Here is a 26,085-nt window from a genome sequence, read left to right as displayed (position 1 = left end):
AAATGTGTCATTATTCATTCAAATCTTCCTGCTCTTGAGAGATAATCAACATCGAAAATCCAATAAGTTTTATTGTATTTGAGTGTCATTTATAGACTTATCTCCCTTATCTCCCTTAATTTTGAAATCTACAGTGCATTCTATATAATGTTTATCTCCTAAGGACACGGGTTATATGAAAAACTGAATGTTAATTTCTGTTTAAAATGGCTATTGAAACCAAATATCAAAAACAAAAATATGTAGGCTTTTTACCCATGAATCACCTTTTGCATGATTCTTAGCCGGAGTGCTACTTATTATGTATAATAATTGTCAGATAAAATATTGTTCCTTAAAATATATTTTCTCGTTGTTATTTGTAATAATTCAAACCTTTGCAGTTTCTGTTATCATAAGTATGCAAAACAAATATTTCAAACATACTTGTTCATTTGCGTTGACTTGACCTCCTTACTATATAATTCATATATATGAAATGACAATTTAACATGAAAAAGTGTGTAGAAAGACAACTAAACATGGACGTGTTGACATTTTAAACCCTTTACTTTTTCGCAATAATGTGAAAATGTACAACGTAGCACAATTTATAATTTTGAAAAATGAATATTAGTGAAGGTCCTGCTGTCCGTGTCACGTATTCAATTGTTTTAACCATGAAAACAATTAGGCTACACCGTATCAATATTCGAAGATAAGTAACAGTTATTTAAAATCAATCCAACATAAAAAAAACCCTGCAAATATGCGATCTCTTTAAATAACTTAATAAAACACCTGAAAATATGCGATCTCATTTTTCAATGGCTTAATATTTTTTTTTCAAAAAGCAATATTATAGGACTAAAAATAAAAAAAGAACAAACAATTGAATGATGGTATTTACTGTAAATATTTTTTCGATGGGTAGTATCTTTGAAGTTTAATCAAAAGTTAACAAACATTAAATCAGTAAAAAGTACATATCACTCACTTTCATTATCGGTACAATATCAAACTAAGTAAGTACAATGATATGTGCTATACACGACATCACTTGCACTGATCCCACTCCAAAAAAAACACAATGTTTTAAAATATCTCGACCCAAGTGTGTAGCTTCTTATATATGTTTGAAATAATTTATACGAGAAACAATTTCATATGTGCAAAACTTCTTTTGAGGTAATGCCGAATTGTTCAAATCCTATGGCATCTACAACTATCACAACATTAGTTGCATTCTCAAACGGGCGATGACTCTGTTTTCTGATTGTCGAACGTTAGTGATTTGCGGGAAACGACATATTTATCGAAGGAGAATTAAAGAGTAATCAAGGAAACCAATATTCTAGCAGAAATCAAAACAATGCAATCAAGAGACAGAGATTAGACAGGGAAAATAGACACACACCAAAGAACATGAAAACGAAAAAAAATGAATGAATAACTCGGACTCTACAACAAAGCGTGGACCAGGTGCACCGTTAGGGTAAGTGTCCTCGGCATTTATAGAAAAAAAACCGAGTTGCTCAAAAAAAGCCAAGTCCTGGGTAGGCAGAGAAAAAGAAAATACATCAATTGAAAATGATGACGAAACTATCATAAGTTATTCTCGTTAGATATTGAATTCAATTATGCATAATATGTAAGAGTTCACGTTTTTGGTCTTTTTCAATCAATGAACACACAACTATGGGCAATACATACAACTGTAACACAAAAATATAACTCTTTAGAACATCACAAATTACTTTACTAAGGCGATCAAGAAGAATTGAGTAAATGATTTGCTATCTTTTTTCTGAACCATTATTTCTAGATACAAATACTGATATGATATATAAGGCCTACGTTTCTTTACATTCTAAAATCTAGGTTAAACTATAATCCTTTTCAACTTAGGTTTCGACCAAATAGATACTATTAAATGATTTCTTTGTAGGAAACATTCAAGGATTTCAGGAATTATAAAGTTTATTATCCCAACCAGCAAATCGTGCATTACACCATACACGCTTAGTACTTGTTTGGTCATTTAGAATTATCACAATATATCTTTTGTAAATAGTGCACTAGATGAATATCAGTCGGACGTTCATTGTCAAGATCATTGTTATCTGTCTCTGTTATGTGCTACTTTAACATGTAGATATCATTATAATGATCAGACGGGATTGTGAGCCTTGCGTAGTGACACATTTACATTAGAAATAAAACCTAATTAAAGCTTTGACAAACTTTTTTCACACCCATACTGGCATTGAGATGTATCAGCATGTGTCATTTCAGTTGCTTTCATTATAGTTTAAACAAAAACGCAATTCAGTTTTATTTTACTAATACAAAGTAAAATTAATTTTGTTTCAGTCATGTCATTTCATGGTCAGTTTGATCAAACACTTGTATTTATCATTCTGTCACGCGATGACTTCTATTTCTATTACTGAAATGTACTTAACATGTACTTTCTAATTTTTCAGAACGGTAAGTGTTTTATCATAGAAGAAAAGCATTGGTGAATTGCTTTGAGTTGACAACTAAGATTAACCATATGCTACATGCTTACCAGCTGTATAATTTAAGTGCTATTTTCTGTAAGAATCAGGCAGATGGAAAAAACACACAGGTCTTTCCATGACATTTATTTCAATATCTTGTCTGATAGGCAGAAATAACATTCATTTTTTAAAGTTTCAGTAATTCAAGGTATAAATTATATGAAATGCATTACAATTTAATCTTCAAAGGGAGAAAACTCTTTTTTCCCTATCATTCTATTGGTAAATTTGAACTCACTTTTCTACATCCTCTGACACAAATACGACAAAAAAATTGTCAATTCTTTTTGAATTGACCATAAACTACGTATCCACTTTGTCAAATGTGTGGGTTTGTTCTCAGCACGATTCATGACTTTTTCTAATTTGCCTGATTCTTACAGAGTCTAGCTCTTAAATGTAGTTATTACGTTGTCGTATATGTTGTATAATGGACATTTGTGGTAACTAATTAGACCAAACACCTTTTATACAAGTACTTTGAGTAACTGTCCTTGAAAACATTTTCTATATGACATTGGAAATATTTGAAACGTTGGTTGTTAACCATATACTAGAAATTATTGTATATAATTTAAGTAGAAGTACAAAACATTCACCGAAAAACGGTATCATTTAACAATGTAAAACATAAAATGTCAAACAAAGAGATAATCGATCACATTGAATATTTTAAAGGCTGCATCGACTCAAAAGTCCGTTACGTGTAAAACTACTACATGATTTTTTTTAAGAAAACATATTTTTAGAATATATTGTACGCAATATAGGAAAATGAGATAGTGTGATTTTTTTCAGAATGTTCACTTCCTAAAGTAATATACTGTTTCATTATTTAAATATTTACCACATTTCATTTTGCATTGATAACATTTAATGAGATATGGGTAAGTAGTTGAAGGGCCAAAATTTGGCATTTACGATTATTTAACCCAAACTTTATTCATACTTATGTTCTTTTTTTTCTGTTTGTGATTGGTATTTGATTGGTGTCAATGATAATTATGTATAATATTATTGATTGATGTTGTTATCAACACACTAATAACACTTTTTTGAAAGGACATTTCTTCTTTCATATAAATGTCGGAATAAAGAAAACCATATTTTCATTTCATCTTTATTGATCTTACATGAATGTCAAAGATTTTTATATTTTATATTTTTCTTTCTTTTGTTTTAAATGACGAAAGCATAAAACCAAAATGTACAGACTCAGAAAAAATATAAATATATGAATTTAACGAATCTGTTATTGATATAATCAAAGGACAATACAATGACGGATGTAAAAATAATTGTGAAATTTACCGCTTTTCGCTTATCAGCGAATGATATTATGTTACCACTTTTATGCAAAATGTATATTTTTCTGTCAGTAAATTAATTTGTTAAAATATTTTAATTATACATCAAAATCGACATACCTTAATCAATTTGAATATCCCATCGGATCAATACTCCATCATTGCAAAAGTATATTGTCAAATATGGATATTATTGTGAGGTCAAAGTTCAAGTTTTACAAGGCTAGAGATATGACAAAGACAGTGGAAAGTAACATTTTCATATTTGATACATTGACTGGTCTGTCTTTTCCGACAACAATTTGTGAAGTTAATGTTTTGATTAAGATGGGTCATAGAAAATGAAATGAACCAAATTACAAAGGGTTATTTTAAGAAAAAAAAATTCTACAATCGTCTCCTCTCCTTAATGTAGATGTCATATGGATTATATTTCTTTCTAGTATATACTTTTGTAGTGGAATTACAAATATCATTTTATCTGACATATTAAATAGTGTTTCAACATTTTAGTTTCCCTTTTATCGAACCACCTGCTCGGAGGTTCATTTGAGTTATTGTTACCGCTTTGGGCGTGTCGTCATTGTAGTTATTTTTGGTTTGTCTGTAACCGCTCCGTTGATCGTAAAAAAAAATTGTGTCACCAGCATCTTATGAGTTTTCACGTTGAATATTCTGTTGATCGTGCCAATCTTGAAATAATTATAACGCTTTTTCTTTTTGTAGAACAAATAATTTAAACCACTTATGTCAAGTTACATCACCATAGTAAATATCCATCTTCCAAGGGAGGAGAAAAGGCGCCATTCTTTCTCCTGCTTGACGAGCATTACAGAAGTACTCATCGAATTAAAATTAAAATTGGATTTAAAAGTGATTTTTTTAATTGTTGTCTTAAATACCATTAAAGACAAAACGGAAATTTTCGAATAAAGAATTTAGGTTAATATACGGCTTACAAAAGTTACCTTCAGGTCAAATATATAGAACGAGTCAACATTAGAGTTATTGCCCTTGAAAGGGAAAAAATACTCATTTTGGCATAGTAATCGGATAAGGTCAGTACAATCATAGAATAAAACAACTTGTAATTAATAAAACAACTCTTATGAGAAATATCACACCCACGCACACCGTTGTTGTCTATCGAGTCAAAGTTTTCGGATGCCTTGATGCCTTCTTATTTCAACCAGTGAGGGTTTATAGCACCTGACTGGAAAATGGTGTTTGTTGCAGTTTTAGCCGATATTTTGAAATCCCTAATATATAGATAAAAAAACTTTCATTCGATGAAACGGTCCATTTAAAGGCCTACAAAAATATCAAACGGTGTTGGTGTGCGCCTTTGTAATGACAAAAAAAAACTTCTACATAAATTTATACCACCATCTTTGTTCATGCTCTATATAATTTTCATTATTCAGATCAAACGACAGGCGATTTGATATACCACCTACGGTGTTTAGAATATGGTGTCGAGGTTGCTTTATAAATGCTCGTCTGTGATACACGTAATGACAAAAAGTAATCATAAAACACAGAATTTATTCTGTTTTACTGTTTGATGAAGGTATTTTTTTTATTTTTTTTTGTTTCTGTTTTGTTTTTGTTTTTGTTTTTGTTTTTTGTTTTTTTTTTATTCGCTTGTCCCTTACTGAATAATTTCATCAATTGTTTGCCTCCTTCATGTTGCGACATGTTCACCGTTTTAACAATTAGGACCAAGTAACAAATCAATTTTCGCTTCCATAAAATTGATTGGAAAGAATACCACTGCAAAGGAGCATTTATAATATACGTGTCGACCATTTAGTTATCTTTTTGCAATGTTCACTGAGGTGTTTAGGTTTTTTTTTGTTTTTTCTCAAAAGTAAATGAGCAACTCCACTAAAACTGGGAGCATACATTAGGTCATGGACTGGTTTAAAACCCGACTCGTTTTCTTTTCAGAGCAGATAACGTGTTGCGTATGTAATTAAACATTTAAAATTTAACTAACAGTTTTTACCTTTGTTTCGAGTAAACAAGTTCACCTTTATACTTTTCTCCAGTGAAATTTATCGTCCTGAAAGAATTAAAGAAACAATCTTCAATTACCATGAAAGTTAATATTTTGTTAATGCAATGTATAGTCGTGAAGTATATTAATTTTGAAAAATACCACTTTCATGAAATATACATATAAACTAAATGAAAACACATTTTAAAGAGAATACAAAACCTATGAAATATTCATATTAAAGGATGACAATTAATGGATTAATTAATCAAAATGCCATGAATATGCTGTATGTGTGTGTATATTACATGTATTGTTTCTATTCATCAGATATCTTCATTCTTCATAGGATTCATCAACAATCATAAAATCTGACTAGATACCTTCATAAACAACAATAAACGCATGACTTCTTGGTTGAAAAGAACACATTCTTTGTAACCACATCATAAATATATGACTAAAAACATCGTGTGATAATTTTGGTCCCGTTCCCCGATTTTTCGTTCATGTCGAAAAAAAGTATTTGATTGTGTACATAAGATACCGGAAACAATGTTCAGCGACTATATTCAACATTTTAAAATTTAACAGTTATTGGTATTCCAAAACTATATAAAAATTCATGCAAATAAAGGTTCATTTTTTTCACCAGCTGTACACCTGGCCACTGTGTTCACAGCGAAGGAGGGACATCAACAATATTGTATAACTGTTTACTCGGATAGTATTTATCTTATGTTGATTCTTAAAAGTCTCTAAAGATCATTTAGAAAGTCTTCAATTTTGCTACTTCGCAAATGTTGTTACATTTGTATCTTTAATTTTACAAAAAACATATATACTATATTGCCCAACGATAAATTGAAAACCAACCTAAAAAAATAATGCACAGTAAATCTTTCAGCTGCAAGAATGATAATTCTTATAATGTTTCTTTGTGTTGTTGTTGTTGTATTTTTTTTTCAATTTGAATCTGTATTTTTCTTAATGAGAAACATTTGTTTAACTATTAGTTCAATTAAACAAAAATATAATGACATAACTAAAGATAAACAAAAGCTTCCAACCTATAACTTAAGATTTGGCTCGTTTCCTCTCACTTTAATCTTTGAAAATTTATTAATGTGCATGAAATATAATTCTTTTGGTTTTCTCTCGGTCTACGTCAGTAAGATTGAAAGCTGCATTTCTTATTTCTACAGATCTTATGGCAAAAAAGCTTTTCTTTAAATTGTCGATAGAAAACTTAAGATTTAAAGCGTCAGTAATTACACATCACACTGACAGTATGATTGGGTTACTGAAAAAAAATGTTTTTTTTTATATCAGTTTTGTAAAACTATATATAATTGCATTGAAATACATAACAAATGAGCATTTCAAGGATAAAATACTTCTGTAGAAAACACCTACATATCTTAACATTCAATTATTTTCTAACATGTACAGTAACAGTTTTGCAGAGATTAATTAATTAATTAATCGTTCAGTATTGATGATAGTTTATTGATTATTAAAAATTAATAGTTAATTTAAATTTTTTATAGCTTTATTGATTATCATTATACAAAAGGTACTTAAATTTTTAAATTTAAAATAAGTCGTGTGGAAAGAGAAATAACCCTTGAGTTTTGTTTTACATTGAATACATAAAATTGAGTAACTGTATTATGTTCAGAGGTGTGAAACGTCTCTAAATTGAATCCCCGTTTTAAAAACTAAATAAATCGAAAACTTGTGATCTGATCTAAACTTTTATGATCTTATCGTAATACAATTACTTTTCTTTTAAACATTTAAGTTATTCATACCTTTTATCTGATGACGGGACATTGTCCTTTCATGCATATTTTGTATTGTAAATTGTATTTTTTTAGCTAAACATTACGGTTTTCCATGTTAATGTGTGTGTCAATTCAGAGAATTTGTTTATTCAATTTATCAAAACGCAGTTTCATGTAAAACTATTGGAGTACATCATCGGGTTTAAGTATTACATATTCTATATATATTTATTATTTGTGTTTGCATGTCTTTTTTACCATGGTTGTGGTCTACAGAGCTTTGTAGCACTTCATGTTAGAATATTGATTTAACAATAGTTTGCACGTTTTGTATTTAAGTATGTTAAAACGTTAAATCATATCTTTTACGACAAAAATTGAGGTGTCCCAGTGCTACATTGTTTTGATTTTTTAAACACATGTTTTAATATTGTACAATGAAAACAAACAAAAAAATCAAATTCTAGTGTGCCGAGGTTTTCATAAAACTATTTTCATAGAACTTATTACAATTGAGACAGACAATGTTCAATAAGACCTTCTATAACCGGGGTGCCAGCCAAGGTTATTAAGCATTGTCATCCTTAGCATTGGGTTTTCACTCATTGCTTCATTGCCCATTAGTAACATTGGCAAGGAACTTGACATCAGCTGTCTTTGGTTGTCTCTTCGGTTACCGTCCTGCTCATCTCCCATTCGACCAGAATTATATCCGTGAGTCCTCCCAATTCCAGAATTCATCATTGAAATCAACATTGCAGGGTTCTCCATTAATGGCGAATCCGCTCCCCCAGTAAGTGCTATTATAGGTAGCAAACCAGAATTTCCCCCGGACTGGCCTGGTGTTGAAAGTACGCTCTGTAAAAGGAGAGGGTTTAAATTTTCACCACCACCTGACAATGCCAATAGTGGTAAAATGTTTGTCTGTTTTGTGTCTCCCTGTTGTGATAGCAGATGATAAAGCATTACTGGATTCATTCCTTCTAGACTCCCGCTTAATGCAAGCATCGTAAGAAGGTTACCATTTTGGTTAGGTTGCTGTGGTGACTGTGTCATTACTTGAGCGTTTGAAGATGCTGACAAAGACTTTGGGACTCTTGGTGGTAGATTGTGTGCTGCTGAAGGTGCTCCTTGTTGCATTAGATGTTGTAATAACAAAGGATTTTGTGAAGGACCTTCTTCATTGCTACCTGACATAGACATCAATGACATAATATCAGTTTGACTTGGATTTGATTTAAGAAGATAGGACATAGCCATTGGATTACTCATTATTGAACTCATGTCCCCGTACAATGAATGTAGAATTTTAAGCCTTTCTGCAAAACCTTTGCTTGGAATAACATTCCCCATATCAGTACTGCCTGTTGAAGAGGTCGATGCTTTCAAGCCTCCAGGCGGAGGTGGAATGCTTTTGCCAATATTTGGCGCTAAACGACTACCAGTCACAGTATCATCGACCTTTGCGATCGATCCTGTAGTAACCGGACTGTTGATAGAGCTACCCTTCCTAATAGAAGTTTGACGATTAGATAAAAGTGACGTTATTTTATCTATCAACTCTTTTCTGTCCATTCGTTTAGAATTCTCCGTTCCTCTGTTGAATGGTGTCATTGATTCAGGACCAGGCGGCGAAAGAATAGATTTTGTGAATGGGTTTGAAAATGGTGGAATAGGCAATTGATCAGTTTCTGTGTTTAATGTCATAAACTTTATATTATCAGGGGTCCTTGGCGTTCCTGACACTAAGGAGTCTAGAGAAAGAGTTGAATCTTTTTGTGATGATGACTTAGTGTTGACCGTTTGAGAGTCCATTGCAGACGATCCTTCTATAATACCTAGGTTAGAATGGTCTGGTATTGTATTGTCTTTCGCCATCGCGGGATACGAGAAGGCAGCACGGAAAAGTGTGTTTGATGAGACAGGTTGTTTATCCTTTGCAGCGCTTACTGACGAAAACAATTTGTTCATGACTAAGTTCTCTTTTTCTTTTTCTCTTTCTGGAGCTTTTGTCTTGTCTACCCCGGGAAATATACTAAGTAGGTCATTAGGGCTATTTTTCAACAACTGATTGGGTGCGTTGTCAACAGATAGCAAAGGGTTATGGTTTGTAATTTTATCACTAGCTTGTTTACTCATTCGGCCGAAGTTACTACCGATCCAAGACAAACTAGACGACAATGAGTTTTCATTTTCACTATTCGCCGGTTTATTCAACATGCTTTGTGCAGCTGCTGGTATTCCAAATGAATTTGTGTTCATATTTTCATTAAACGTGCTTGGAGTACTAAGAGCGTTTACTAATGCCATGATATTCAATTGTTGGTTTTCAGTTGATGTTCCAGCTTGTGCTTGGGAAAATAAATCGTAGTACTTCCAAAATGTCGGGTCAGACATTGGATCATATGGGGCGTTCATAAAACTCTGAAGACCTGTTTAAGATAAAACATTAGATATTTTATTAAAAATATACTTAGATTATTTCTTAGTAATGTACAAGTTATTTTCTCGATATAACATTTATTCATTCGATAGTTTACCAATGTCTTGAACAAATTGGAACGACTCTGTATCTGTTTACACTTTATCAATATATATAAATATCAATTTATACAATTTATAACCTATCAAAAAGACATGTATTATAATATTCATATGCTGTGCATTATATATAAAATTAACCTGTGTATAAAGACCACCTGTTTTACAAAATTATGATTTTGTCCCCTATTTAGAAGGTCATTAAAGATAGGTTTGAATGTAAGTCTTTTGTTAAAGATAGATTTGCATTGAAAACGTATCTCGTCGTTTATGTTTTACACCTTACCGCTTTATAAGTTTTATAATTTATACATCGACCAAGTTTTTCCTTTTGTTTGTCTGTTAAATACAATATCATTTAGTACACTTTAACTTGTTAGTTCGTATCATACAAGTAAATCTAATAAGGAAAACATTTCTTTAAAAAACTTTTTTTTCATATGAAATATACTTTACCGCTTACCTGGCTGTGTGTGGACATTGTGGATAGACAGAAACAAGGCCAAAGTTTTCAGTAAACCTTTCATTCTAGAAAGTCGAAACGATGAGATCATATATCTGTACCTATAAAAATGTATGAATTATATAAGGTACCAATTTGATTATATTACAATAAAAACAACAATATCCCTGCCTAAATAAGAGGGAAAATTCAATATATCAATACGTCCACCACTCATCGCATATAACAATTGACTTGATAAATGTTCCAAAAACGGTAAAACTTACCATTTAATTTATAGAATATACACTTATACCGGAGTGTGCGTAGTATGTGCATGGTGCAATTGTGTAACTTTAGATTATATCTTGTACAAACATCAATTACATGTATAAAAATATAAAACACGACAAAACAAAATAAATTGAAAGGAAGTGAATTTATCCAGCAACAAAGTTTTTCCTTTTGTTTGTCTGTTCAAAACAATATCGTGAACATTTAGTGCACTTAAATTGTTAGTTCGTAGCATACAAGTAAATCTAATTAGGAAAGCAATTCTTTAAAAAAAAAAAAACGTTTTTCATATGAAATAAATATCTTCTTTTTTTTCTATTTTCTTGTGGTTTAATAACTGTGCGTCATATCCTGAGTCGGTAAGTGTAACAATATAATGATTCAGTTTTCATAAGTTATCCATATCTAAGTGTTAATATAGTGTAATTCACTCAAACAAGACTAAAACAGACTGCATTCATACAGAAGTTTTGAACACAAAATTCGCTCTTTCGTTAAAAGTAACTCATAAAATTACAAATTATACAACGGCATCGGTCAAAACATTGAGCTGTCTTTGCAGTATTCATGATAGTTCTTATTAATATAAAAGTTTAAAATTTAATCAAAGGGTCATCAAGGGAACCAAGATTCTATGGAGTGTTCATATCACAACTCATATGTTATACCAGAGCTAGCCGAAACTGCGCAGACTTTTTGTATCGCGCTAGAATTCTTACAATTAGGCTTCTGGAATAGGGTTATGTTGCTACAAGATTGAAGTCATCACTACAGAAGTTTTATGGTCGTCATCATGAACTCGTGGATCGTTACGGTGCATCCATCTGCGCCATGAAAACTGATTTGTTCAACGTGTCATAGTTTTCCTTTCCTCTTTCGACTACCCCGGACTTGACTTTTTATGAGCAACTCGGCGGGTGTTTCTAGAAAAGCAGAGGACGCTTACCCTACTGGTGCACTTGGTTCATGCTCCCAGTTTTTAGTGGAGTCCGAGTTGGTTACTCATTTGCTTTTATTATTTTGTATGTATAATTTTAGTTACTTTATGTTCTTTGTTGTGTATATCTGTTTTCCATGTCCGGCCTTTGTCCCTGGTTTACATTCTTTTGATTACCGCTATAACCTTGGTACTCTTCATTACTCTGCCACATATGAAAGGGAATTTGGAAATGCGGAATGAAAAGTCATCGGATGTATTGTACAATTTGGTCAATAGTTTTCCTTTACCGTAGATCTTCAAGTGTATGTCAGGATATAAGGCTAACTGCACAGTGTCTGTAGTACCTCAAAATCTTATCGGTAGATGCATTGTATAAAATCCCCAAACTAGAATTGTTTAACGTAATAAGTCATCTTTATAGCGAAAACTGAGGTCAAAGGTTCTGGCTAAACGATGTCCCTTTCTTTGGATCAGATCAGCTATAAAGTTAGCCTCATAAGAGTGAAAGTATAGGTCAGCTGGCGAGTAGAGGAGCACATATTTGTCCCGTTGGAATCCCCACCCTTTTTAGAAAAAAACGGGTCCACTAAAGTTCACAAATATGTTGTCTATAAAACCTTTCGGCAATTTGATAACATTTTCTTCGATATATATGGATGATGATTTGAAATATTTTTACAAAGTGTGAGGAATCTCTAGCAAGTACCTAGGTGTACCGTCTTTTTGGAGTAACAACGATGTATGATGTTATTGAGAATGGATTTCTTTCAACTGAGTATGGGGAATTGAAGTATCAAGAGTTGATATATCAAAGGTTCAATTGCTGTTGTATTCTGATAATAATCTTGAATTTAGGGTTTCCAGAAGATCTTTCGAATTTCTCAGGATCCACATTCAATTAATACAACTACGGGAGTAACATTTGTCATGGTAGGACTGGAGACCCTCTTTTACGGCTGTGAGTATAGAAGGTAAAAGTTTTGAACGAGGTTTGGTGGTACATTTTGCAGTTTCACGAATGTGGCGTTATGCGTATGGATTCTTGTGGAATCCAGTACATAGACGGTAGATCATAATCGTATTCTTTAGAGAAAGTGTATAGATCTTATTACTGTTATTGTTTTCTATGTTTTCTACGTTTACCTCTGATAATGAAGTTTGAATGTAATGCGTTTTTTTGGGCTTTGTCTGCTGGTGCGGCAACATATTTGTCATGTATAGTAGGAAATGTTTTTGTTACATCGTGGTCTTCGACAACTGGTGTAGCAAAGACACTCATCAACCTATTTAAAACTTTCATACGTTTCCAAATTAAAGACCTCACAACCTTTACCCACTCGTACAGTGAATCATTGTGTTCTTGTTCGCGTTTTATCCATTTTCTTATTAAAGAGTAATCAAGGGAACCAAGGTTATAGCGGTAATCAAAAGAATTAAACTTTTGTTAAATATCGTTGTATCACATTACCTTTATGTTATGTTAGATATATCTATTTTGTTATTGTGTATGTTTCTGAAAAGGCGTTTAGTGTACAAAAATTGTACTGGAATTCAAGCATTTTAAATTAATTATCACGTGTCATTTCTCAACTTATAATATCATACACGGTGCTTATAAAACTTCATCATCTACTCTACGGAATCTACCACCAAAGTTGCTTCTCGCGTTGTACCCACTCATGCATTTAAAATGAATAAAAATATCAGGCAAAAACTAGTGGACCAATATAAGAACAGTATTTTACAAATGCCAAGATTAAAAAACAAGCATTTCAAAAAGGTTCATTAGTACCATTGAATTTCAGAATTTATAGCCAGCGATAAACAACGGATGCAAGCGAAAAATATTTTCAGCAATTATCATGCATCTTACCTTAGCCTTCTACAGCGTCTTATATAAGAAATAATGTGAAATTTTAAGAAAAGTAAAATACAAATAGCTTTCGGGAAGTCGTGCAGTTAATCAAATGAACGTGATGCTTTATAGTCTTTACTCTTCAGAGGTTTAACATACATGTTTTATCATTAGTTGGGAAGGTGGCCTTCGGATCAACAGGTTACCCACACAAGTCGTTCAAATGCCGTGGTTGTACATGGCGGTATTCGCCACAGGCTGTTCCGTATTTTTTTTTATAAATCTCTTTTTTTTTCTTTTTTTTTTTTAAATACATGTACAATATCATTATTCATATGAGTCTAAATGTTCACTTTTTACCACAGGATATTGCGTTTTATCTTATTATCGTATTATTTTTTTAAATAAAAATGATCAATTCTTTACTGCTCATTAACAATTAATTATTTCATGCCTATATGCATCACTAATATCTGAGTCAATTTTAAAACATAGAAGCACGATGTAACACATATCATAACATAGGTATATAGTAAAGGCATCAAACATTTTTTTCTGAAAAATACAATATCGCTACAAAATCATAAGTCGAATAAACATTTGCTATACGAAAGAGGAAAGATTAATTCTTTCACAGAACGATAAATCATATTTTAGTTCTATTTATACAGTAACTTTGCTTGAAGCTAAATCGCAAATTCAAAATTTACCTAGGAACTGAAGCAAACGCAAATAAAAAAAAATCAACGAAACGATATGTTTAAGCAAAGTTTGTTTAATATACATCTTACGCATTTTAAGGAAGTACATAGTACGATGTATAAATACAAGAATGCAGATTTTTCAGTGATCTAGGGGAGGTAATCAAGATTTATAAATATTTCCTTCTGGGATTCCTGCTTCATGTGTCCTATTAGTTTTCTTTCATTGAATGTGATTTAATCATTTTTTGTTTATGTTCCTGGCTAATTGGCTTGAAAACCCTTTTAGTTTTACTTGCATTTCAATTTTATTACAAGTCAGTATTACATGTAATAATGTTAGTTTAGGGTGCTCTGTTCATTTACATTTAGGCGCACTTTTTCGCACACCAGGTTAACCCTGTCTATTATTTTTTTAAACTTGAAGTTAAATGTTGAATTTTAATGGATAAATTGTTTGAATGTAGTTAAGCATTTATTCATAGAGGGATTTAATATATGTAATGGTAAAAAGGTGTAATTCAAATGAAGAAAGGTATCCCGAACGTTTCAGTCCTGTGTCGTATTTGGTTCACTCTCATTATCAGAAGGCTGATATTCAAATGTTTTATGTTGCACAAACTATAGGAATTAAAATTGCGAGAAAATTAATCGGAAATGTTTTATTATTTTTCTTTTTTTCACCTCCTCTACGCATGTTTTCATCTTGTGCTAGTTTCTAAGTGCTTGATATTTTTTTCAAAACATAGTATTTGGCTGGTATGTTTGGAAAGGCAACCCTGTTTTATACTAAAACTCAGTAACATTTTTTTTTCAGTTTGATACCATAACCTTTGATTTTTATTACAATAATTACTAATTAACTTATAAATTACTTGAATCTCCGCAAACCAAGGATTAGTCATACATGTATTGATACTAGAAATGAATAATCAATGAATGTGTTGGTATTTAAGTGTCAGTCTCTGTAAGAATAAGGCAATGATCAAAACATGGTATGGCCACCATTTTGAAAGTTTAATTGGACTATTTGCATCATCAGAATCAAGGGAAAAAAGATATCACTGTGGTAAATTGATTTATAATTTCATTGTAATGCACTGAAAACAAACATTTCAAGTGCAGATAATTCTGTCAAAAACCTATTTTTTTATGAGAAAAAGAAACACACGTGATTTCTTTTGTGTTTACTACTATATTTACTAGCTATATTTTAAGTGGGGGTATACCTAGGACGACAATGCGTGCATCTTCTTGTTCTATTGTATCTTTCACATGAAGTTGCTTTTCCAACGTACTAACAGCCATGTTTATTGATAATGAGCGTTTGCAAAACTTTCTCGAATGAGGTTAAAAAAAAACGGAGAGCATTACAAATTAATTTCAATTGATTGTATTTTTCCTGTTAATTATAATATGCCTTTATCAACATGGTGAATCATAAACACCAAATCTTTATTTTCTTTGTTGAGAGATAATTAAATTTCTAGGTTTCAAACTTCTTGTTTGTAATTTTTGTCACCTATATATTTACACAAGGTTAACTAAAGGTTAATAAAAGAAACAATAAAGGCATGACATTTGGAATAAAGTGAAAATATTGTTTTTTTGTTTCTTATTTATTTACATATTCATTTATTTTAGTTATATATTTTACAAATAGAACATATCACAATAACGTGTCATTTCTATTACCTTACTGCTGCTTATTATAACAATGGCTAAAATATAAAGCATAAGCAATGTCATAAGGAAAGATAGTAATAAACATGACATCATTGAATTATTGTTACAAACGCATTACACTATTCTGCAATTTAGATTATGAAAGTTCTTCGAAGAAGAAAAATACCTAACTCATTACTGGTACGAAGGTACCAGTACAAATATCCATCTCCATAAACGCTAGAATAAATGCTACCATACGAGTCCAGTGCTGATAACTATGAATTGACTAAAACGAAAAAAAGGTATAATTCAAAATTAAGCTTTAACTAAAATAAAAAACTGATTCGAAGATTTTTTGCATCTTTTTTTTTTCCATATCAACATACAGAATTGAACAATGTCAGATATAAAGGTTTGTTTAAAACATGATTATTTTATTTGATCCCAAACGAGAAGTTATTCGCATTTTTGTAACATTTTGAATAAACTTTTCGCCTTAATCAAGATATAATTAATTCCAAGATATTCATATAAGAATTGTGTACCTCTATATAAATAATGTGCATCCACATGTCATAGGATTAGCGAAATGTACCTCTATATAAACAATGTACAACCACATGTCATTGGATTACAGAAATGTACCTCTATATAAACAATGTACATCCACATGTCATAGGATTACAGAAATGTACCTCTATATAAACAATGTACATCCACATGTCATAGCATTACAGAAATGTACCTCTATATAAACAATGTACATCCACATGTCATAGGATTGAAGGCTGTTCCACTAGGACACGGCATTGGATACCAATAACCGTTACTGTACTGTTCATAGTAACGAGGACCTCTGTCAGATTCTTTCAGGTCACAGGCTGTAAAGAGTCAAACCAAATTTTAAACCGACATTATATACCTTGATTTTACAGAATAATTTCTTATTTGAATTAGCAGAAAAAAATAATAGATTTATTATTCCGAAATCTCCGAAGAAAACATTAACCTCTTTTGACTAAGAATAACACAACTTTTTGCTTTGGCAAAAGTTTTTACCTTCAACATTTTTTAGAAAATTAAATCACTTATGTCGTTATATAAATTGTTGTTTTTTTTTTCTTAAAGAAAATCTTTATAATTATCACTTACGCATACTTTGACTTAAATTGAATACAAGTCAAAGATAAAAAAATTAAGTAGAGTTCCACATATAAGTACTTTTCTGTCTTAGAACCAGGCAAAATGTATGTAAGGTGTGGCACGTGAAGAAAAAAAAACCCAGAGATTTAATTGCATTATCCTAGTATTTATACCTTATAACCCCATGAAATAACTATTAAGACGTTTGTAAAGTTTGCATTACGGAAAAACAGTAGGAAAAATTTTACACACTTTTTCCCTAAATAACTAGTAAAAATATCTACCTCACAGATGTTCAGGATAAATTCAAATAGCTTTACGGTTGTTGAGGAGATATATCTGAATGGTACATTGCTTAACAATGATTTTTTTTCTAAAACTTACGGGGTGGACTATGGTCACATGCACATTTATGGGTGAAGAAAGATTGTCCCGGTGGACAACGTCGTCGATATCTTCTATTATATTGGTCTACGTGCCAATATTCCTCTGGACTCGATCCTGCTTGTAGTGGACAATCTAAATGAATAAATCATTTTTATTCAGTTATTTTTCCCGTTGTCCAGGTATTGATATTGTAATATAATAGATACAAACATTTACGTCAATATTAATTACGCCAAAAATATTCGTTCTTCCATAACGGTGAAATGATTGAAGATTGTTTCAAGTTTAAACTATTTGTTGCCTTTTGCTACACTTGTTTCTGCCATTAACTTAATATGTACATCTGGTGCACTTACTTACTAGTTATTGAATTAGTATTCCATTCCTTTCGCCATTGCATTTGAACTCCAGTTATGGCGCACACGAATAGTAAAAACAAAGCATAGTCTATATTTGGCATCTGAAAAGAAGGCTTTATTGAATAAAAATATTAATTGATTACCCCAGAGGTTTCTTTTGCATATTGCTGTGTTTAAATTTCTGAGACCGGTTTCCAAGCTACCATTTTATATTTTTCTCTACACATTTTTCTACTCAGATTACACAATTATCAGTTTTTTTTCTTCACACTATTTTGATTTAAAATATTTCTCCACTGGCTAAAGCTTGCATTTTGGAAATCTTCATTTTTGATGAACATATTTATCTGTGAAGAAAATTCTGTACATGAATCTGAATAAACTAACGACTAAATCATTTTTGTAATTAATAAGAAGTGTTACATAAAAACCGATAAAAAAAGTTTGAATATAGATTTTATTATAGAAAGATATTAATAATACATTTCTTCTGTGTCAGAAGTTTAAATATTTCTGATTGCACATTTAAAAAATGATTTTAAACATTATTTATGATGTTTTATGGTTATATAAAAATGTCACCTTTCTACAGTTTTCATATATTTTAGTAAAAAATTCCTTAATGATCAACACGATCTCATACATTTACATGCCCTCTTCATTATAAATTCATATATGTAGACCTGTATAACAAAATACCAGGTCGTATTCTTGTGGTAAATTATTCAAATGACAACTGAATATTTGGGGTTAGTCTTACATGTATTTATAGTAGAAATGAGTAATCAATGAATTTGTTGGTATTTAAGTGTCAGCCTATGTAAGAATATGGCAATGGGCGAAACATGGTAAGAAACAGACCACCATTTTGAAAGTTTAATTTGACTAATTTGTCTATTCTCCAAAACACAATGGTAAATTGAGTTATTATTTCATTGAAATGCACTTTCAAGTGCACATAACTCTGTCAAAAATCTCTTTTTCTAACATTATATTGAAAACTTTCTTAGCGAATCAAGCGATGCAGAGATCAAATAATGGTTCTTACAAACAGAGAAAGCTTCCTTGAGTGAAATTTTATTGTCCAATCGGTGGATTTTTGACATGTATGTATCTGTTCCATCTAATTTTGTCTGATTCTTACAAAAACTGCCACTTGATAAAGATTTTTTTTCTTTTATAGAAAAAAAGATATCATATGTACCATTTGTACACTAATTTGCATCTTTTCGCTTCAGTAGAAAGAAAAATATTCATGAATGCTCCATAAAAGCTAATGATTATTCAACACAAGGAAGACTATAATGTTGAACGTCAATCTCACTAATCTCTTGCATAATTTCAAATACAATGCATTGTTACCTACTACATGTATGTCGTCTGCATGTACATCATAAACATGTATAATTCCTTAAAAGACAAGAATGTTAATTATTTTTTTTTATTTATGTAGTACATGTACCTCTACAAAAACAGGTACATAGTGAAAATATAAAAAGAAAGTCGATGTCGAAATGATCCTTCGATTACCGATTAGGGAATAAAAATGCAGTATCAGTGTATCATGCCAGTTATTACGTTTGTTTTATGTGTCCTCGTTAATATTTTTTGACAGAAAATAATTGAACAAAAACCGCATTTATATTTTTAATCAAAATAAATATTAAACTTACTACAAACAAAACAGTTTTAAAATAGGTTACTTTTTTCCACCTCATTTAACAAAACTTCTAAATAAAAGACTGGATAATAGACAACCCTGTCTTACGACATTAATTTAATTAAATTGTCATTAACGACCGTCATTACAAATTTACGACTGAAATGAAATCATCCCAATTATTTAACAGATGAGATACTTACCTTAGGAGAGGTGTTTTGTGCAGTTATCGTAACCTTATTCTAAATAGCCTACAAGAAAATCTTTACAATGGCGCCTCATTAGTAATATTATCACTTCTGGTAGTATGTCAGAAGTGATTAATTACCTACATGGCTATTGCACCTTCTTAAATGAAAATATTCATTAAGCTTGTTGACCAGAGTGTTTAATACGAATATATTTATGACATGATTTTATGACCGAAGTTAGACGGAACAACACGAATCTCACTAGAATAATTGTCTTGTGGGAAAAGTTACATTCTTCTTACATGTCAATTTCGGGTCATCCTCATAAAAAATAATTTTACCTTGGCAAAGGTGCGTCTATGTCTACAAGTCATTCATACGTTATGGTTATGCCACCAGCTTTATTGTTTTGTACCTTATCGCAACAAGAATACAAAATACCGAATTAGGGACAATTCCACCTGTTTTATATATGTGCAAGTATTTCCAGCACTTATGTAAAAAGAAAGTTTGTGATTCATTGACAAATATTCGGCAAGATAAACTGTAAAACATTCATGCACATACCAAATATTTGTAAAGGAGCTATATCTTATATTAAGCATTATGACAAATATTTTCATTGAGTGCGTAGTTTTCACTTTATCTTAAAAAACAATCAGTTTTTGTGTATCGTTGTATAGAAATAATACAACTTATATTCATAATAATTCATTTCCCTCAGTATATCCCAAGTAAATCACATAAGGCAGTTTACTCGACAGAGATTTATTTATTGATTCATTATAAAAGATATAAGTTTAATTCGATAATATTTGTTTTTAATTTTAACCAATAGTGAAATAAAAAAATGTTGATAAAAGTAAAGACTCAATGATATAGTATTGTCATTCAAGACAGGTGTCTTTGTAGGATATTGGCATAAAAGAAAAATCTATACAAAACTTCCGATAACTCGCACTAAGAAATAAATTCGATAATTTCACTCACGCATTTTCTCCAGCCAAAGCGTCACAACACTAGTATAAATCGGCTGTTCACAAAATTTTAAATATATGTTGAAAATAGCACCGAATAATGGAGGAAATTTAAAAGATAAATAGTGTAATGAATAGGGAAGAGTGAATAACCAAAATATGACGTGACCATTCGTGCCCAGGACGCATTAAGATTTAACAAGTTCCGCACACTCGTTAAATCTATGCGTTCTTCAACACTCGCGATCATATTTTGGTTATTTACTCTTTCCATTCAATTAAACTTTTATTAAATGTATCATAGGACAACAACAAATGACAAAAATGTTCATATTTGTCATGCAGGTTTTTTTGTATACCACTCTAAATTTGCACTAATTGTCATTCAATCCTTTTTCTTTGCCTCCCCTCATCTGAGTTTCATGCGTGCCAATTGGAGAAATATGGTTCTGTTTGAACTACAGGAGATTGGATGCATTCGCATTCTGAAAAAAGAACATTACAACACATGGTATAGGACAGGATAAGAGGACGTAAAACCCACTTCGATGAAGTTTTAACCTAGATTAGGTGTGTATCGTTTACATATGTTACAATACGTACTTGAGCTAATATCTTGGAACAACGATGTAGATTAATAAAACTGTGAGATTATTTTGTGCTGTTCAGATTCCCTATATGTAAGAAGGTTTTTAACCACGTTGTCAGTACATGTGATTACGTAATGCTAGGGTCTATCATATTTCTAATTTAAACAATATTACGGTTTTATTAGATTATTCTTGTCGATGTGTCAGGAACAAGCTAGATTTTTTAAATATATTTTTGTTCATAGTTAACAACACAGTTTTTAAGTTTGAAGTATGGTTATGCCACAGTATACATTACGTATAACATTTGTGTTGGTCAATTCATCAACTTTAAAAATAACGTTTTAATAAGATTTTAGTTGTAGTGGTCGATTAACATTTTATAAAATTTCATTTTTAGTTAGCAATAAAAGGCAGCTTTTTTTGCGAAAACATACAGAAATATTTATGGACTTTAGAGGAAATTCGAAAGAGTAGTCACCTTAACTAACTTGATCGACACTCAGTTTCTGTTTACAGTATATTTAAAGGCGATTAATGCTTTTCTGGAGCAAATAAAATTACAAATGGGGTGAAAAGGTCGATTATGCACCCTTTGGATAAAACTTTGTACAGATATTGTCAAGCTACACACAGTCGTAAATCTAATCTCCTTTTAATCCTTTTGCGCAAAACATGCAAACAGCTGGAGGATTTGACTTGAGTGAGTTGAATCATAGTTTACAGTACTATGTTATATAGGGGTGTGTAACATATTGCATTAACTTTCAGCAAAACGTATGCAAGGCTCATTTTACACAAAACGTTAGAAGAATAAGGTATGTATACTTTATTTTTTTTCTTCTTTAAGTCAGGTATTCTTATTTGGTATAATTCTAATGGATTATATCTAAACGTATTAACCACTAATCATTTACTCGTGTATTGTCAAAATAATTCATAAAGACTTAAGAAATATAATAAATTATTCACTTTATTTTTCAAAGTGATAGACTTTTTTAGGGTCGACGATCAATTTTGAGACTTTTTACCGACTACCAGCATCTGGCAAACTAACGAAATTGTTAAAAATGTCGTTTAGGTCTGGAATTATTATTCAACGCTATTTTCCATTAATCAATCAAGAATAAATGTTTATACGTACTAAATAAAGCCACTTTTTCAAGTAAAAAATAAACAATAGTGACTTAGAACATTTTGAATACGTCACGTAGCACTGTCTTAACATCTGTTTGCTGAATAAAGAAAAACCTTGTGTTGTATATGTTTCGAACAAATATTCCTGACTTTAAGCTCTCTTTTTACTCTTTTTATCATTTATTTATTCTATTTCACAACGTACATTCTGTGAAAGCGTGTTTTAAACTGGAACAAGAAAATGGTTACAACAATTTGATATTGAAAGTAATACACAAGGCAAATATATAGACATATTTTTTTTCAGGCTACTAAAATGAAATTAAAGTATCTCGTTGAATTAGTGGTTGCTATGGTAATGGTGGGGGTTGTCTCCTCAATGTCGGTCCCGGTCGGCAGTAATGGTATGTTCGTCTACATAAATAGATAGATTAAGGCAAGCTATTAGAAAGGAATCGACTTTCTTTCAAGGAAAAGTCACCTTAATTCTAAAAGTATATAAAGATTTTAAAACAAAAATGAATCGATATTTTTATTGCATCAATGTGATATCAATGTCGTTTACTTTGTTTCATTGATCCGTTGAGTTGTATTTTTATTTTTCTATTTTTCTACGTCTTTGAGTTTTCATTTGTTTTTTTGTCTTCACAAATTGATTTTATGAAAAATGTTTTCAGATTTCATACTTGTGGTTGCACTGTATATTTTCGGCTATATTCCTGTGTATAAAATCATTTTTAACCAGTTGTTGTGACTGGTAGTAAATGCGGTGCACATCTGTCCTCTTTACAAAAGAATAATATATTCTACGATAAAATGATTTTTTTTTTAATTTGTCTTTATTGTTACACTTTTCAAAATATTATTATCATTCTTATTTTAAATGAAACAAACATATTTATAGTTTGGTGCAATGTTTACTGAACGTTTATTTTTAAGTAAGGGTCTATCTAAAATTCAGGCAGGGAGGGGATCATCTCTCAAGATAACTAACGAAACTCATTTATTTGGATCTGCTCTATACTTTACAATATTTTGACTGGTTATAGTGTACAATTCCGGTGAGAAAAGTTCCCATCTTTTTCTATATCTCCAGAGCCTAACTTTTATTTGCGCCCTTTTGTCGAATACAGTTCCTAGAAGGTCCCCTAAAGGATTTTCAATAGAATAATTTTATGGTAAAAGATATGTGTGAACCAGTAATAATAAGGTTCTACTTGGTTTTAAAGCACAGCTGTACTTAATCATGTCGAAACTAATAAAATATAGTTTGGGCCAATATTTGCAGATCCATTATCGATTAAAGACACATTAGGACACTTTCCGGGAGTCGATTCTAGTAAGTAAAATTGTTAACTTGTTAACTACACATATATATCCTATAAATAAGGAAAAACATACTGTCTTTTTATAAAGAATCAAGACATTAAACATAATCAAAATGCAATATTAAAACATTATAAATCCATAAGAGCTCTACCTTCATTTTTTATAATAATGCTTGTCTGATTTTATAAAATGATTGAGATACTAATATAGGGCAGGCACATTATAAAATGTACTATAAATAAAGATGTTTGCATCGGTGTTTAATTATCGGAGTTAATTCTTCTAGAATTGAAAGGCACTACGAGGAGTTTGGGATTAAAATCAAATATTTTCACTTTCTATATTCTTCAGATACTTTCTACCCAGGAATGTTACCACCAGGTAAGTGACTTCTTATATTTATATTTGATTGCAGTTAATGCATGTTAAGACATATTAATTTACAACTAACAAAAGTAAATGCAGCATTGAGCCAATTAGAAGCGGTAGTATAGGACTTTACCATCGAATTTGTACTGGCTTTGACGACATATAAAAATGTATCTATCCTTAACACCTGTCGACCCTGGACAATTTGAAATTCAAGCGAAGGATAATTTTTGTTAGAAATCGGGCGACTGAAAACAAATATGAAAGGAACGATAATTTGGTCATAGAAATATTCAATAAATTTATGTTTTCATGCTTTGCAACAGACTGAAATCCATGTGTTGTTTTGTAGGTTACACATACACCAGGAGAGTCAGTGAGTATTAAAGCAGCTTTTATACCTAAAAAAAATCTATAATTTGAATTGAAAAACTCAAATGAGGTCTTAAAAAAGGTAATAAAATAACCATGTTTCAAATTAAGTTACATAAAATATGTAGATTGCTTTACAAACGAAGAGAGAAGTATTACTTATATTTCGAGATAATAAATTTTGATCTACTATTATCTTTTGGTTTTTTATACAAGGGAAGGTGAATGAATTTGTAGTTAAAATGATGTTATGGCAGTACTCACATTTTCATTTAAATTATATCTTTGAAAGTGTGTGTTAAAACGAAAATGTATAGGCGGATAGCGATCTTTTATTGTTTATATTATTTCTTCTGTACTTTGTTGTTTACATATACACTTAATACATTTGTTTCATTTTTAGGGACAAGAATGCCAAACCAGTTGTACTATCCTCCCATGCCATCTTGTATGTACCATTATATTTTTTTCAGTTTTACTAAATTTTCAATTTTTAAAACTTTTCCCAACTTCATATTTCCATATCAGTGAATTGTTGCATTTCTCAAATTTTCTGAACGATAATAAACAATTTCGTTTTACAAGAAGAAGTATTGTTTTGAGTCCGCATTATTTTTTGTACGTTTTGGGAGATGATTTTTTTTTCACAAATGTTAGAAATTAGTGCAAACTTTATTATATATTATCAACATTTTTTGTATATTATCTTATATCATTAATTGATATTGAAAATTCGTTTGAATTGCTAATTTTCTTTCCCCAGACGCATACCGCAAGAGGACGACATACAACAATGCTGGATTCCCATGGATGTGGTATGCCCTGAGCGAAATGTAAACATTTAAATGTACCAGAATTAACCATGCTGAAAAACATTATTGTACGCACAGAACTGATGATTGAGTAAAATCATCGATTAATTTTGTACTTTTGAATAAAAGTTTGTAAAATATGTATGTCATCCTTTTGAAATCTCCAATTTGAAGTTTGTTATTGTTGTCCCAGAAGCCAAACTGTAATAAGTCTAGCGTGATACAAAACAAATGCGTAGTTACGGCAAGCTCTGGCATAACGTATGAGTTGTGATATGAAAACTCCATACGCAGGTACTGAAGGGCTGTTGCCACAGGGAAAGTTGACAATTATGAATGAAAAGTTAGAACGTTTGTCGTAAAATTTGGTCAATAGTCTAATGTTACCATCGATCTCAAGTGTAGAAGAAGATATGAGGCTGACTTCACAGTGTCTGTAGTATCCTTTATTTTAATTTCTTTGGGGTAAATGCGATGTATCAAATCCCCGAAACTAGGATTGTTTAACGATAATACCTCATATATATATAGTGGAAATTGAGGTTAAAGGATCTATCTAAACGATATTCTATCTTTCGGATCAGATCAGCAATTACAAAAAAACTTGAATCATGGACATGGTGCACTGATAGGGCAGTGTTCTCTGCTTTTGGGGAAACATCCACCCAGTTGCTCAAACAAT

The 26,085-nt window shown here is 31.0% G+C and overlaps 3 protein-coding genes across 5 annotated transcripts; 1 reads left to right on the top strand and 2 right to left on the bottom strand.

Moving 5' to 3' along the window:
- Positions 1–8,092: 8,092 nt before the first annotated feature.
- On the bottom strand, positions 8,093–13,850 carry LOC148603290 (uncharacterized). 2 transcript variants are annotated; one of them, XM_088553246.1, is made up of 3 exons: positions 13,727–13,850; positions 10,641–10,741; positions 8,093–10,068 (listed from the first exon to the last, which is right to left on the bottom strand). In XM_088553246.1, exons 2-3 carry the CDS (start codon positions 10,729–10,731, stop codon positions 8,165–8,167), a joined length of 1,995 nt encoding a protein of 664 aa, XP_088409372.1. In that variant the 5' UTR covers positions 10,732–10,741; positions 13,727–13,850; the 3' UTR covers positions 8,093–8,164. The 2 variants fall into 2 exon arrangements, with proteins under 2 accessions (XP_088409372.1, XP_088409373.1); XM_088553247.1 differs by lacking the exon at positions 13,727–13,850 and adding an exon at positions 10,907–11,181.
- Positions 13,851–16,024: 2,174 nt separating this feature from the next.
- On the bottom strand, positions 16,025–19,966 carry LOC148603289 (uncharacterized). Of its 2 annotated transcripts, none has more exons than XR_015916473.1 (5): positions 19,830–19,966; positions 17,968–18,067; positions 17,605–17,739; positions 16,723–16,958; positions 16,025–16,363 (listed from the first exon to the last, which is right to left on the bottom strand). XR_015916473.1 is itself a non-coding variant. In XM_088552294.1 (5 exons), exons 2-4 carry the CDS (start codon positions 18,065–18,067, stop codon positions 16,825–16,827), a joined length of 369 nt encoding a protein of 122 aa, XP_088408420.1. In that variant the 5' UTR covers positions 19,830–19,966; the 3' UTR covers positions 16,025–16,363; positions 16,823–16,824. The 2 variants fall into 2 exon arrangements, 1 of the variants encoding a protein (XP_088408420.1); XM_088552294.1 differs by having other exon boundaries at positions 16,823–16,958.
- A 1,128-nt stretch (positions 19,967–21,094) lies between these two features.
- On the top strand, positions 21,095–25,543 carry LOC148603288 (uncharacterized). Its single transcript, XM_088552293.1, has 8 exons — positions 21,095–21,364; positions 22,156–22,202; positions 22,829–22,925; positions 23,810–23,860; positions 24,202–24,231; positions 24,572–24,595; positions 24,995–25,039; positions 25,355–25,543. The coding sequence occupies exons 3-8, from the start codon at positions 22,838–22,840 to the stop codon at positions 25,426–25,428; spliced, it is 312 nt and encodes a 103-aa protein (XP_088408419.1). The 5' UTR covers positions 21,095–21,364; positions 22,156–22,202; positions 22,829–22,837; the 3' UTR covers positions 25,429–25,543.
- The last annotated feature ends 542 nt before the right edge of the window (positions 25,544–26,085 follow it).

Source organism: Perna viridis, chromosome 11 (genome assembly GCF_037379345.1).
Source record: "Perna viridis isolate PV_CMFRI_1.1 ecotype Kerala chromosome 11, ASM3737934v1, whole genome shotgun sequence".
NCBI lineage: Eukaryota > Metazoa > Mollusca > Bivalvia > Mytilida > Mytilidae > Perna > Perna viridis.
The sequence above is the reverse complement of the archived record's forward strand: the minus strand, read 5'-3'. Positions and strand labels throughout refer to the sequence as shown.